We start from the raw sequence: 14,238 nt of genomic DNA on the forward strand, positions 1-14,238 counted from the left end.
GTGGCTGTCGGCAGCCACCTCCAAGTCTTTGGTCTGCATGGAGATTCCGTAAGTCTCCACCAAAAGACTCAAACGCTGGGGAGCCACATGTCTTCTGTTCAGTGGATATTCCATTCAGAAGTGTTTTGGAGGCCAGACACATAGACATCCAGGGGAAATATAAATGCACACCAGTCTGATTCTGCTAAAAGTAAAAATAATAATGAAACAATAATATTGACTTCCCAAGTGGTTATTTATGGGATGAAGTCATCTCTTACTCATAAACTGTGGCCCAACTCCTCAGCTGCCTGGGACTTCCATTGTCCCATTCTCCTTTACCCAGAGCGAATCTGCTCCCAGACTCCATATTTGCATCTTTGGGACAATCCCCTCTGCCACCCCTCTAAGTCCAGCCCAGGCCCCTGAGATACCAGAGAAGAATCTTCATTAACCCAACCATGGCTACTGCCCAACTACTCCAGACTCATGCTTTTTTCTTCTCAATTGTTCTAGGTGTGTTGAAAGCATGAACAGTATCTTTCCCTCACTTTCCAGATGGGAACAGCTTGGGGTTAGTAAGTGGGCTGACCATTTCACTCCAGAACAGGGGTCAGCAAATATTTCCATAAATGGCCAAAAGGTAGGTATTTTAGGCTTTGCAGGCAGGAAGATCTCTGTCGCAACTACTCAATGCTGCTATAGTCACGAAAGCAGCCACACAATGGGCTTGGCTGGGATCCAATAAAACTTTATTTATGGACACTGAGATTGGAGTTTCATATGATTCTCATGTGTCATGAGATATTCTTCTTCTTTTGATTTTTAAGAAGCCATTGAAACTGTGAAGGCCACTCCTAGCTTGTGGGCCACACAAGAGGCAGTGGGCCAGGTTTGGCCTCTGGGCTGTGATTTGCCAACCCTGCCCTAGAAGAATAAAGTCCAAATGGGACATCTGGTGTCCAAGGCAGGGAATAAAGGATCCTATCCGCCAACCTACGTTCTAACCTACGCCAACCACAGTCTAACTCCCATTTCTGAAGGCTAAACACCGCCGGGTTTTGGAAGGCAGAAGGGTGCAAATTATGGCGCTCCGCGTGGCCCTAAGTGCCTGACTGCTAAGCTCTGCTTCCTGATGTTCTTTGCAACAAAATTCCAGCATCAGAAATCAGACACCCATGGCTGGCTGCTTTAGCTGGCAACGGGGAGCCGGTGGACTCTAGAAATAACCCCTCCTATTTTTAACACCCTTACTTAATCAGAGGGTTTCTAGTTTCTCCCCCAAACAATTCCAGGACCCAGAGATACAAGTTGGAATTCAGAACCCATAAGTCACGTGGGTTCCCCACTTGTCCCCATGAAAGTCCTCAGCATATCCGGGCAACACATTTTCCTTTCTCATTAGGGTCGGCCCCCTCACCCCTGGGCTGTGCAGCCCGGAATCCGAGCAATTCCTATGCAAGGCGCAAGGACAAAGCAAGTTTTCTGAGAGCTTTTATTTAGAGCCACAGTCAGATTCTACCCAGTTAAAAATGCTTCTCAGGGCTCACTGGAGAGGATATATCTTGTCATCCAGAAGGAGAGAGGGGCTGGCTAATTATTTGCCCAGGAGAATACTCAGAACTGGGCAAATGAGCACAGGTCGTCCCTGAGAGGTTTATAAAGGACATCTGGAGCCAGCTTATCGGAGACAACTGGTGCAGTGGGGACGCCTCGAGCTCCAGCGGGAGGCTGGGGCTCTCCTAACCCGGCCGCCTGCCGGCCCTGCCCCCTCGGCCTGGGCAGGTCTGGACTCGGTCCACTGGCTCTCTTCGCAGAGGAGCCTGTCGCAGCCCAGAGAGGAGCTCAGAAAGGGGAAGCAGCCTGCGACTGTCGCAGGGTGGGTGGACGGGGACAGGGCAAAACTCCCACCGCCTCTCTGGAAGGTTCTGGGCCAAGGTTCGGCTTCCTGGGCGAAGGGCCAAGGGCCGCCGGTGCCCCGCGGGGCTAGTGCTCGGGCTCGGCGTCCATGCAGGACTCCCAGGGGTTCCGGGGCATTCGGGGCAGGGAGAAGAGCAGCAGGGCCAGGCCGCCGAGGAAGAGGAGGACGAAGGCGGCGCAGGCGCAGGCGAAGGACCAGGAGTAGTAGTACTCGATCCACACGGTGTCCTCGCTGTCGATCATGCGCTTCACCGACTGCCGCATGACTTCCACCGAGACCAAGATGCAGAGACCTGGGGACAGGCGGGGACTCAGCGCTCCGCTGTCCCCAACCTCACACCCCGTGCTGCGACCACCCGCCTCCCCCGCAGGTAGCACCTGCCTGGAGAGGGGCCCTGGCGGCAGCTGCAGAGCTTGTCCCTGTCCCTCCCCGCCCGTGTCGCCTGCTCCCTGGGAAGTCTCGAGTGTCCGAGGGCGACCCCTCGGTTGCTCGGGATGGCCCGGGACCGCCTGGCCTACCTGCGAAGGCGTAGAACATCGCCGCGGGCCGCAGCAGGTAGTCCCGCTTCCTCCCGAAGGACAGGAGGACGCCAATGGTGCCCATGATGACGAAGCCGATGCAGAAGATGGCGATGGCGGCCGCCGAGATGCTGTACTCTGCGGACACAGTGCCTCAGGACCCCGTGCCCTCAGCCGGGTTAGCGACACCCACATACGACAAACTGCCATCTCACAGGGGACAAAACTGGCCGCCTGAGGGACTGGAGCGCTCGCTCTGCCCCTCTCGGGTCTTCCTGGAGGCACGTGGCCTGAGACCTTTCTCGAGCGGGGACCTTCCTCCCAGCGACGGGGCAGGGGGAGGCCCTGGGGCTGTGGGTGGTCCGCCCAGGGATGGACGGAGCCTTGTCTGTCTGAGCGTGTGTGGGCGCCCCACGTTAGAATATCTGTCAGAGTGTGCGTTAGTGTACAGATGTGTCAGTGTGTGCCAGTGTGTACATGTGTGTGTTAGTGTATGTATCTCTGTGTGTCAGTGTGTGTATGTGTTTGTGTGTGTTTGTGCATGTGTCTGGGTGTGTGTGTCAGGGTGTCAGTGTGTGTGTTTGGGTATATGTGTCAGGGTGTCAATGTGTGTATGTGTTAGTATGTTTGTGTGTTTGTGTGTGTCTGGGTGTGTGTCAGGGTGTCAGTGTGTGTATGTGTTAGTATGTTTGTGTGTGTGTGTGTCTGGGTGTGTGTGTCAGGGTGTCAGTGTGCATATGTGTTAGTATGTTTGTGTGTTTGTGTGTGTGTCTGGGTGTGTGTCAGGGTGTTCGTGTGTGTATGTGTTAGTATGTTTGTGTGTTTGTGTGTGTGTCTGGGTGTGTGTCAGGGTGTCAGTGTGTGTGTGTTAGTGTGTTTGTGTGTCAGTGTGTGTCTCTGTGTGTCAATGTGTGTCCGTGTGTGCATGCCCATGCACAGTGCTTGCAGCCATCCAAGCAAGCGCAGGCACAGGTCTGTCCTCCCCAAGGTGGCCCCAAAGCACACTGTGCCCTCCAGGTTCCCGGGAGGGATTTCTAGGCCAGGGAGGACTCAGACTGTCCCACAGACTCTGCCCCACCAGCCCCATGGCCATCACAGGATCCTGAGCTCTTGTTCCGCTTCCTTAGCTGCTGTCACAGCAGCTGCCCTTGGGCTCACTGGATCTGCGCAGGCGCCTGCCAGGCAGTGTTGCGTTGCCCGGCTTCCCCGGCGCTGAGGAGCGGACGCTCTGGCACCTGGAGATGGGGCGCTACTGTCCCGGGGCCTCTGGAGCGGGTAGGTGATGGGGCTGCCGCTCAAATGCACCAGGACCGGCTGCTTCTCACGGGGCGCTGAATGGCTTTCTGGCTCAGTGGCACGTGCCACAAACCCCTTTTTGCCCCACGCTCCCCTTTCCATCCCAGCTCACCCTTCTGAGTGGTGAATTCGAAGATCTCTGAGCTCTCGCCTGGGTTGAAATGCCTGAAGTAGGAACAGTTCTTCTCTGCAAAGGAGGAGACAGCCTGTGAGTTGAGAGAAGGGGCCTATACTGGGACAGAGGCTTGGGGGACAGGGTGCGGGAGCCATCCCGCTGGGCACGCAGGGGCTCTGGCTGGCTCTTCTCCCCAGATCCTGAATCTGGGCTGAAATGTCTTTCTCTGGCCCTTAGGACAACATCTCAGTGGGATACTGGAGTTGCCGAAGGGGCTGGGAGATCGTCAGGGAGCTGAGGCTGGATGAATCGACAGGATTCTGAGCCTCGTAACTGAGGCCCAGGCTCCAGTCATGTGTCAGGGCGTGTAGGATTGTGATCCACAAAGGGCCAGTGTCTCTCGGCCAGGCCGATTCTGCCCTCGGGAGGACATTAGGCAATGCCCACAGACATCATGGTGACGAGAGGTATGCTCCTGGCGTCCAGTAGGGGCAGGCCAGGGCTGCTGCTAACATCCTACAACACAGAGGACAGGCCCCACAACATAGACCTCACCAGCCTGAAATGTCAAGAGTGCCGCGGTTGAGAAACCCTAGATCAAACCAAAATCCCGGGCCGTGTTTCTTACCAGAATCCAGGCCCAGATTCACCACTGGGACCTGGGAAGTAGCATTTTCCCAAAGCTTTCCAGAACATTCTGCTGCTCAGGCAGGCTGGGAACCCCTGCTCCGGGCCCCTACCAATGCCCTGCAGAGGGCTTTTCTGAGTGGCTGTCTGGATGGGCTGGGGTGCAGGTTGGACCTCCAGGTGAAGGCTGGATGTGACCCTCTTGTCCTTTCCTTGGGCCCTCCGGATCTATGGTTGGAGAGGCAGCCCAGACAAGACCTCCCTGGAAAGCTACCTGGCCCCCATGATGATCACAAAAGCCACTGAAGGTCTGTGGACAGTCCAACCAAAAACCTGGATTTGATGGGGGGAGGGGAAGGGCTCAGCACAGAGAAATTCACACTGATTTCAAATATAATTTCACTTCCGTTTTCTCCTTTAGTCTCATAACTAGATATACTATAAAATCAAAGCTTGTTCTCATTGCTTATTGAGTACAGTTTAATATTCTTTATTCCTGACTTAGGAATTAGATGATTGGGTTAGTTTATATTATTTTATGTTTATTAAAAAAACTCAATTAGATTGCTTTTCATTTGTGTGAGGCCCTTCATTTATTTCTTTCTCCTGTGGGTCCGTGACTCTCAATAGAGAAACGTCTCTTCCTCTCGTTTCAATGGTGTCTAGTTTGTGAATTCATTTCTTCACCTCCAGGCTACATTTGGATGATCACAAGGCAGCTGATGCCTAGTTTCTTCTGCAAAAGCATCAGGGTGCCGAAGTCATCACTTGTGTTGGGCTGAAGGCTTCCTTCCCTCAATCATCTGCTTGCCTCCTAATCCTGTGGTCTCCTACGCTTTCTGCCTCCCCCAAAGTCAGGGGGGCTGCCTCTCTTGAGGCGGGGGGAGGAAATGACCCCTGGAGACGGGGTCTGGTTTAGCAGCAGTAAATGTTCCTCGCAGTAAACAGCCCTCTCTGCGAGCTTCTATATTTAAATCACTTTCCTTTTGAAGCGAGTTACCTGGGGTGTCTGACTGTGGTGGTGATGTCAGAACTGATGCAGCTCTTTCCTCTCTCACAGGAGCCGCTGCTATTTCAGAGCAGAATGCGAACCTCTTCTGTTTGTTAGATTATTGGCTATAGATTCCCTTGAGTCACTGCTTCAAAATGGCCCGTGCTATGTCATAAGTCTCCACGTGTCTCCCTCTGGACAAAGGAACGTTTGTGTTTCATTCTTTAAGGGCCAATTTCAGTTGTCAGAATCGACTGAATTCAAGTGTATTTCACGGTCAGCTGCCTCCCTGGCTACTTGCAATCTCTGAGTCAAAATCTTTCCCAGCGGAGGCCCTCGAGATAAGGGCCATCGAGGGCCTTGCTGGGGTGGCTATCTGGCCCTTCTGGGTGGCGAAGGCGACCCTTGCACAGGCAGGTTTGGGTTGTCGGTGCCATGCCACACGAGCACCAGGCTCTGCCTGGACAGACTGCCGCTGCTGCCAGCTGCTTGCATAGACCTGTCTTAGCTCAGACAAGGGGGGTGGGCTGCGTGTCCGCGGGAGCCAGGCTGTGCGCTTTTAGGGGGATGTGCTTCCTTTGGTGGTCCAGGTACAATGTTCCCACTCCCCTTTCCCCTCTATTAAATGCCCCCACATGGGGGAGAGGGGTGGGGCGGGCACTCGGTGGGTGGGATTCCTTCTCAGGGCCCCAGGAAGCCTCAGCTTCACTCTGACATGTGACCTGGGGCTGAGGAAGGAAGGGCTCCCGCATCTCCTCTCTCAGACTCAGCACACGAGGAATGCTGTTGCCTGCTGCCCTGAACCTGGCAGAAACATCTACTTGAGGGCCACATGGACAGCAGAAGTCCCTTCATGGTCCCTGGTGGCCTCCGTAGGGGAGGGGCCGCATCAGACCTAGGTCTCATTCAGGACAAATCCAGCCGGGCATCTGCCAGCGTCACTCAAGAAGGGCACAGTGTCCCGTTGAGATGGGCAGGCCCTGGTGTGAGCGCCTTCCCTCCCTGCCCCTGTCCCTTTGACTGAGCGGGTGGTATTTGGGAAACTGAGTATCAAGGACAACTTAAAAAGGAAGGACATCTGACGTGGGCCCTGCAGGGGTTTGGAGGATAGAGACCGTGACAGTCCTGGGCAGACCCTGTGCAGAGTTGGGGCCTGGCTGCCTCTGCCTCTCTGATGTCCCCTCGCCCCCGCTCCCCAGTTTCCATCACATTTGCACAAAGCTGGGGGCCCGCAGCTTTGCCTTCCTGGGCTCTAGCCCCTTCTCTGGGTGGAAGGAGCAAGTGCTTTGGACAACACCAGGACGACAATCTGGACGGTAGAAGCTCTGGGGTTCCTCCATTCTCCTTTGTTTCTGCAAATGGCTTATGGTGGTTTAAATATTCCTGTTTCTATAAGATTCAGTGATCTAAAAATGTTAGGTGGGTTATTCTTTAAAAACCATGGTGAACTCAGCTCTCGCTTGGCTGGACAGGCAGTCTGGCTAACCAAGTGTTCTGGTGGAGAAAGTTATAGCTCTTCGGAACCATGTCTAGGTGCCCATTTCAGAGAACTGGAACAAGCCGTGTCTAACTCCAAGCCGAGCTTGAGTTGATGGGGATCTTTCTTTGGTAGCTGGATCAGCTCGTAGGATGAGGGAGGCCTGTGGGTCACCACCGAGACTGTGCCACTGCACCGAGCGCTGGTGGATAGAGACTTTAACATATTAAAGGATAATCTGTTAATTTGTGCAAAACCAAGGGAATTGGTGCTTTAGGGATGAGAAGAAGCTGCTTATTTGCATTGATACCAGGGTTGTCTTTGGCTTTTGGATAAAAGAAGTTTTATCAGCTCCCAACAGTGGTTTCTGTGGGCTGTGTCTCCTCCCACCCCACTGATTGAAGAATTTTATAAAATGGGCTGGAGAAATCCCTGGGACCCTACCCAGAGCTTCAGAGCACCGCTCTTCTACGGGGAGAGGTCTAGTCAGGGCCGAGGCCCCCAGCACGGGCTCACATGGGTGGCAAAGGGAGTCCCTGGAGTTCTTGGGGTTGGGAGCATCAGGCTCTTTCATACAGCCCCAATCCCTGCACCAAGACTGGAGAGAAGGTGGCCTGATGGGAATAAGGGGACACTGGGGCAGGCTGCTGCCTTGCCCTAAAGAGGCAGAGCCGGGGCTGGGCACAGCGTCTCATGCCTGTAATCCCAGCACTTCGAGAGGCTTGAGCCCAGGAGGTTACAGTGAGCTATGATTGCGCCACTACAGTTCAGCCTGAGAGAGACCCTATTTCTCTATCTCTCTTTAAAAAAAAAAAAAAAATCCAAGGCCTGAAAGAAGCAACACTTCAACCAGCCTAAGGGCAGAGGATGACCTCTCTGGGGATGACCTTGGACTTTCAGACACACAGTCTTCTGGGGAAGCCCCTACGCTCATTCTGGAAGCATTGGAATTGACCTTAGATGTTGAGCTTGTACATGGAAGTTCTTCTAAGACTCTTCAGGGGACAGTGGAAAAATCAGATTAGACAACTCCTGTCCTCAGAGCCTCTAACATCCTGCCTACGGCTGAATGGGACTTTGAGAAGTCCCCTTCATTGCATGAGCTCCTGGCCCAGCTGCCCCCAAACCATGCCATGTCAAAGGCTAGATGCTGTGTTAACTTGAGTCAGAGGTTTTAGGAACTGTGTTTGCGCAGTGGAGGATGTGGGAAGAAACTGGAAACCAATGAGGCTCTGGATGTGAGACTTGGGTGATAAACTTCTATTTGCTGGATGGTTAGCCTGGGGAAGGCCATGCTTAGCCTCAGTGTTCCTACCTGTAGAATGGGAACCTACTCACTGGGTTGTTGTAAAGTGGTATAATGCAGTGACTAAAAAGGTGAATGTTAGGGGCAAATGCCTGGGTGAGCATCCTGGCTGCTCAGCTCATTAACTGTATGACCTTGGTCAAATGACTCAGCCTCTCTGTGATTCATCTTTATGTGTAAGATGGACTGATGATAGTAGTTTAGATTTCATGGAGGTTTTTGTGAAAATTAGCTGAGCTAATATATGTATTTCATCCCACCGCCTTCTGGCCTTCATGGCTTTTGGGAAGAATCAGCTGTTATCTTATTTAGACACCCTTGTGTGTGATGAGCTGTTTCTATCTGTTTTCAAGATTCTCTGTCTTTACCTTTCAGTAGTTTTATTATGATGTATCTAGGTGTGCATCTCTTTGAGTTTATCCTATCTGGCACTCATTGAACTTCATGAATTCATAGATTAATGTTTTTTCATATAATCTGTGAAGGTTTTGGCCATTACTTTTTACATATGCTCCTTTTTTGCTCCTTCCTCTCTCTCCCTCTCCTTCTGGGACTCCCGTTATGCATATGTCGGTACACTTGATGGTGTCCCATGAGCCTCTGAAGTTCTGCTCATTTTTCTTCATTCTCTGTCTTTTTTTTTTCTTTGAGACAGGGTCTTGTTCTGTCGCCCGGGCTTGAGTGAAGTGTGATCATAGCTCATTGCAACCTCGAAGTCCTGGGCTCAAGCAATCCTCCGACCTCAGCCTCTTGAGTAGCTGCAACTACAGGTGAACACCACCATGCCTGGCTAAATTTTATTTTTAGACATGGGGTCTCGCTATATTGCCCAGGCTAGTCTCAAATTATTGGCCTCAAGCAATTTTCTCACTTTGGTCTCCCAAAGTGCTGGGATTATAGGTGTGAGCCACCATGCTCCGCCATCTTCATTCTCTTTTTCTCTCTGTTCGTCAGGCTGGCTAATCTCAATTGACCTATCTTCAAGTCCACTGATTCTTTCTTTTCCCTGCTCATATATATTATTGAGTCCCTCTAGTGAATTTTTCATTTCTGTTATTGTACTTTTCAACTTCAAAATTTCTATTTGGTCCTTTAAAAATAATTTCTATCTCTTTATTGGTATTCTCTATTTCATGAGCCATCATTTTCATCTTTAGTTCTTTATATATGGTTTCTTTTAGTTCTTCAGACATATTTAAAATAGCTGATTTAAAGTCTTTGTCCAGTAAGTCCAATATCTGGGCTTCTTTAGGGGGTCTATTGACTTCTTTTCCCCCCTATATATGGGCCGTACCATTTTAGTTCTTTGTATGCCTTGTATTTTTTAAACAATATAATGTGACAACTATAGAACTCAGATTATCCCCCTTCTTGAGGACTTGTTCCTCCTATTGTTTGTTTAGTGACTTTTCTGAACTAATTTTGTAAAGTCTGTCTTCTTGGTCAAGTGGGACCACTGAAATCTCTGTTTAATTAGCTCAGTGGCCAGTTAACAAAGATTTCCCAAAATGCCGGAACCAATATTTCCTGGTCTTCACTGCGGGGCTATGTGCCCATGTTGGAGCGTGACTTTAACACTCAGCTAAGCAGTTTACATCTCTGCCTTAGCCTTCACCTTCTGCTCATATGGCCTCAAGACAAGGCAGAGATGAGAGCTTGGGGCCTTCTCAGAGCCTTCCTGAGCATGTGCACAGCACTGTGTATGCACATGGCTTCTAGAGTCCCAGGAGTGTGTTGGAGCTTTTCCAAGTGACCTATGCATGGCTCATTCTCCAGCTTTTTGTTTAGCCTACTGTTTGTCCCAACTGTTTGGTACTGCCTCAGTCAGCCATGATGTTAAGCAACTGTCTCTAATTGTGTTCAACAAATGTCCCCTGGTAGGAAAACTATTTGCCCTGGAAGAGCTCAGAGTCAGGGCAAATAGAGACAGCCTTGCATGAGGGACTTCTAGGAATCACCAGACAGGTCAATAATGACACTTCTCTGGGAATGGGGCTTTGGAAGAGATTCAACCCTGTTCTGTTCCCTCCAGTGGCTACCAGGGTGCTGGTGTTCGCTGTGACTGTGGGATGTTGGTTTTCAAGGCTACCACAGAGCTGGGGAAGGGGAATGAGAATAGGGCAAGTTAAAATACCACAAAGCTCACTAGTCCTCCTAAGGTTTGCCCATTTTTCTTGAATAAGCCCTTGCTGGATTGCTGCAATTTCCAGAGTTCTGAAAATGTTGATTCTGACAATTTTTGCCAACATTCTCATTGAATTCATGGAGAAGATTTTTGGAGGTTCTTACTCTGTCATTTTTTCTGATGTCATTCAATATATGTAAAGCACTTACAGTAGTATTTGGCACACAGTGCTACATTTGTGTGCCATTATTATTATTGTTGTTGTTAATGATAAATGAGAGAATAGATATGACTGCTCTTCCTTCCTCCAGAAAAGAGTGGTCCCAGGGAGCACAAGAAGGGCACATGGGGAAGGAAAAAGACATCCATTTGTAGAGAAAAGGGGAAAGGCAGTGCTCAGTGTCAGAAACATGGGAGGTATGATTCATGGCTGGTCTAGGATGAGGAGGCAAAGAGATAGATCATGGTCAGGCTCAAGGCCAAGCAATGCCTCCTGGTCCCCTGTGGCTGGTCCAGTTACCTCTCGCCAGCCTGTCTCTTCCTTGTGTGGACGCTGCTCACTGCTTTCTCATCTACTCTGACTTTAAAAGGCAGATGGTTCCAAGGACGTGTGGACAGGACTATAACAGTGCGTCCCCACATACGGTCCCAGGAGAAGGTGCCCTGCCCCACCCTGCCCTGCCCTGCCCTGCCCAGGGGAGTTGGCTCGATGATGCATCTGTTTACGGGTGTGTTGAGCAGCTGAGGGCTGAGGGGTGTGAGCATCTGGGCTATGTGATACCCTGCAAGCACATGGCCACGCCTGTCAAAGCCCGCAGCGCTGGGACTCGGTGTTTCTAAGACAGCTGGTTATTTATGAGTCTTCGAGGTGCCCAGTGAGGGTGAGCAAGCCTGGGGCTCCCTGGAGCAAGCCGGGGAAGAAAGAGGAAGCAGAGGAATGGGAGGCTGGGGTTTGGGCCTGCTGCCCCGCATGCAGACTGCAGGGACTTTGGCGACTCAACACTGGCGTCCTTGAAGGGCAGGTTCAAGGGACACCTGGTCTGATAAAAGAGGGGATAATTCTGGAAATCAGGCAGGACCTCACACACACTCTGGTCCACTGCCACCTTGGAGGGACATCTGGGAGTGATGATCTAGGGGGATGACAGGAAACAGGTGACTAGAGCCCAGGCCTCCCCTGTCCATGTAGCGCTCTTTCCTCTGACACGCGCCTTGTTCACCGTGAATCCGGAAGGCTCCACATCTGCAGAATAGAGCCTCGGTCACGCTAATGCCAGGTGCCTTGACAAGGGGCTTACCCTGCGACGTGTGCTTCAGTCACATGGTGGGAAATGGAGGAATACGCTTAAATGACAGTGAGGAGAGGCTTTGTAACTCCGAGGGGGTCTGAGCTAAGGGAGGATGCACCGAGGACTGACAGCCCTGACTAAAGGGCAGATGGCTCATCTGCAGCCACCTCCTGCTTCACAGACATGTGACCCCTGCAGTTGCTGCAGGCCCCGGGCCCACAGGGGCCCACGCTGGTATTCATGCTATGCCATCGCTGTCTTGAAGTTCTCAGTGATTTGGAACAAGGAACCTTGCCTTTCATTTTTTGGGGTCCTGCAAATTCTGTAGCCAGTCCTGTCCACCCTCCTGCCTGACTGCTGCTGAATGTACCTGCCAGCCCTGTGGGTCCCTTCAGCCTGAGGACAGAGCCAACCAGCCTGTCTGTGCGGAGGGAGAGTGGCCGGGCCGTGCTCAGAAGTGCCTGGTCTGGTGGACTCGCAGTTCTTTTGTTGAGCTTCTCGTCCCACCTGCCCAGCTCCCTGCTCTGGGTGAAAAGCCCCAAGTCTCAGCAAGACAGAAATAGCTGGGGACAAATGGCCTCCCCTCACAACCCAGCACTGGCCACATGCGATTAAGACTGTTTGGCCTGGGTGGGAAGCGCTGGGTGGCTGCTCTGTTCTGAGACAGAGAAACCTGTCTTCCTTCTCACTGGCAACTTTTCCAGGGGGGCTGCGAAGGGCAGGAGGCAGGGAGGGGGCAGGGGGGTGGGTACCTTACCCCCGGGCAGGGTGATGGGTCCGCAGCTCTTGCTGTCGTCCATGGGAATGCGCTTGGTGCAAATCCTCCAGAGGCCGAAGTGGGCCGCCTCACAGGTGGTGTTGTGGTGCTCCAGGTGGGGGCTCAGCACGGCCCAGTGGTCCGTCACCACGGCCGCCATGGCCAGCACGATGCCCACTAGGATGCAGAAGAGGGTCACGCGGACCTTCAGTGTTTTGGTCTGGGACATGGTGGTCGCTGGGGAGTGGGTGCTCTGGGCAGGGTCCGGTGGCAGCGTCTCCTAGTGCAGGTGGCAGCCCAGCAGGGGCGGTGACAGTGGTTATCGGGCTGGGAGTGGAGGCTAAGTTTAGTGTGCCCGGCTGAGCCAGAGTGGGCTGGCCTTGGGGCTAAGGGACGCTGGGCGGGCTGAGCAGCTGCCCAGACGTGTCAGGGGCCTGAGGGAGGCTTCTATTAATGCTCGCTCCAGGCGTGTCACCGAGGACAGCTTCTGCTCTGGTTTCAGGGCTTACTTCCCATCTTGGAGCCAGAAATACCCAGGGCGGGGCAAGGCGAGAAGGCCCTAGATGGCGACTTGAGACTTCCATGGAGTGGCAGCTGAGGATTCATGAGTCGGGAGGGGTGAGGGTGACACCAGGTGACAACAGGAATACCAGGTGTGTGGGAATCTGTTGCTCTGGGATGAAGGAGGCAGGATGCCGCCTGGCCGGGCAGGGGACTCCAGGCAACACGGGCACAGCCTTCCTGTCTCATGCTGGGCAGGCTGGTCACCAGGGCAGGTGAGTGGGTTCTTACGCTGGGGGTCCAGGGACCCAGGATCCTGCCTAGGGACATCCCAGGGACCCTGCCCAGGGCCTTTGGAGCCCACCTCTTAGGCAAGCCGCCCCCCACCACCCCCCAAACTGCAGGAGGATTCCAGGTGGTTCCCAGCCCTGGCCTTACCCAGTTCTGACCCCACCTGGAGAATGTGACTTCCTTTCCAATTCTCTTTCTGTCCCTGCAGCTGAGTCCGGAAGAAAAGCTCCCCTGGGGGCCAGTGAGTCTTTAAGTCACAAACCGTCCTTGGAAACAAAGAGCAGCTCAAAGAAGACGGAGAACCCAGCTGGGCTTGACAGTTCTGTTTTCCTTGTGCTGTTTTGAGTTCTGTCTTGCGTTAAAGGCAGATAGTAGCGATTCTCCAGGTATGTTTCATTCACAAAGTAAGAGTGTAAGTAAAAAAGAGCAAGCAGGTTGATTTACAGGTGACGATTAGGAGGCTGTGGGTGGGCAGACACAGCAGAGAACGCATGAAAAGTCCTGCCCACCCACCTGCCCCCAGGCTGGTCCCCGAGGCCCAGCTCCAAAACCCCGCCTGGTTTCTGCCACCTCTTCTTGCTCGGCTCACCGGGTGGCCCTTCTGCGTGGATCCGAGAGGCTGACACCTGACCAGAGATAGATCCCTGTGCTGGGCAGGGCCTTGAGCTTTAAAATCCTGGCCTCAGGTTGTCACAGGTTGCAGAAAGACTCTACCCATGAGAGGAGAAGCGTTCAGGTGACCAGGCTTGGAATCACAGATTCCAGTGTCACTTATAATAACAATACTAATAACAACTCATTTTCAGTGAGTGCTCACTATCTACCACATCATCACAGTTAATCTTCATGCCAATCCAGGAGGTGAGTACAACTGTTGCTCCCATTTTACATATAAGGACATGGAGGCTCAGAGACATGAAGGAACTTGTCCAAGGTCACACAGCAGGTAAATGGTGAAGCCAGATCCCTGCTCGGCTGGGCTCCAGCTGTGCGGCTTCCAGCAAGTCATTAGCTCCTCTAAGCTGCCCTGTCCTCGCCTGTCAAC

General features: G+C 52.5%; 1 protein-coding gene across 1 annotated transcript; it reads right to left on the reverse strand.

The window, feature by feature from the left end:
• Nucleotides 1–1,965: 1,965 nt before the first annotated feature.
• On the reverse strand, nucleotides 1,966–12,630 carry CACNG1 (calcium voltage-gated channel auxiliary subunit gamma 1). The gene is made up of 4 exons (XM_069481633.1): nucleotides 12,402–12,630; nucleotides 3,827–3,901; nucleotides 2,419–2,556; nucleotides 1,966–2,192 (listed from the first exon to the last, which is right to left on the reverse strand). The coding sequence occupies exons 1-4, from the start codon at nucleotides 12,628–12,630 to the stop codon at nucleotides 1,966–1,968; spliced, it is 669 nt and encodes a 222-aa protein (XP_069337734.1).
• Nucleotides 12,631–14,238: the final 1,608 nt, after the last annotated feature.

Source organism: Eulemur rufifrons, chromosome 9, assembly GCF_041146395.1.
Source record: "Eulemur rufifrons isolate Redbay chromosome 9, OSU_ERuf_1, whole genome shotgun sequence".
Classification (NCBI taxonomy): Eukaryota; Metazoa; Chordata; class Mammalia; order Primates; family Lemuridae; genus Eulemur; species Eulemur rufifrons.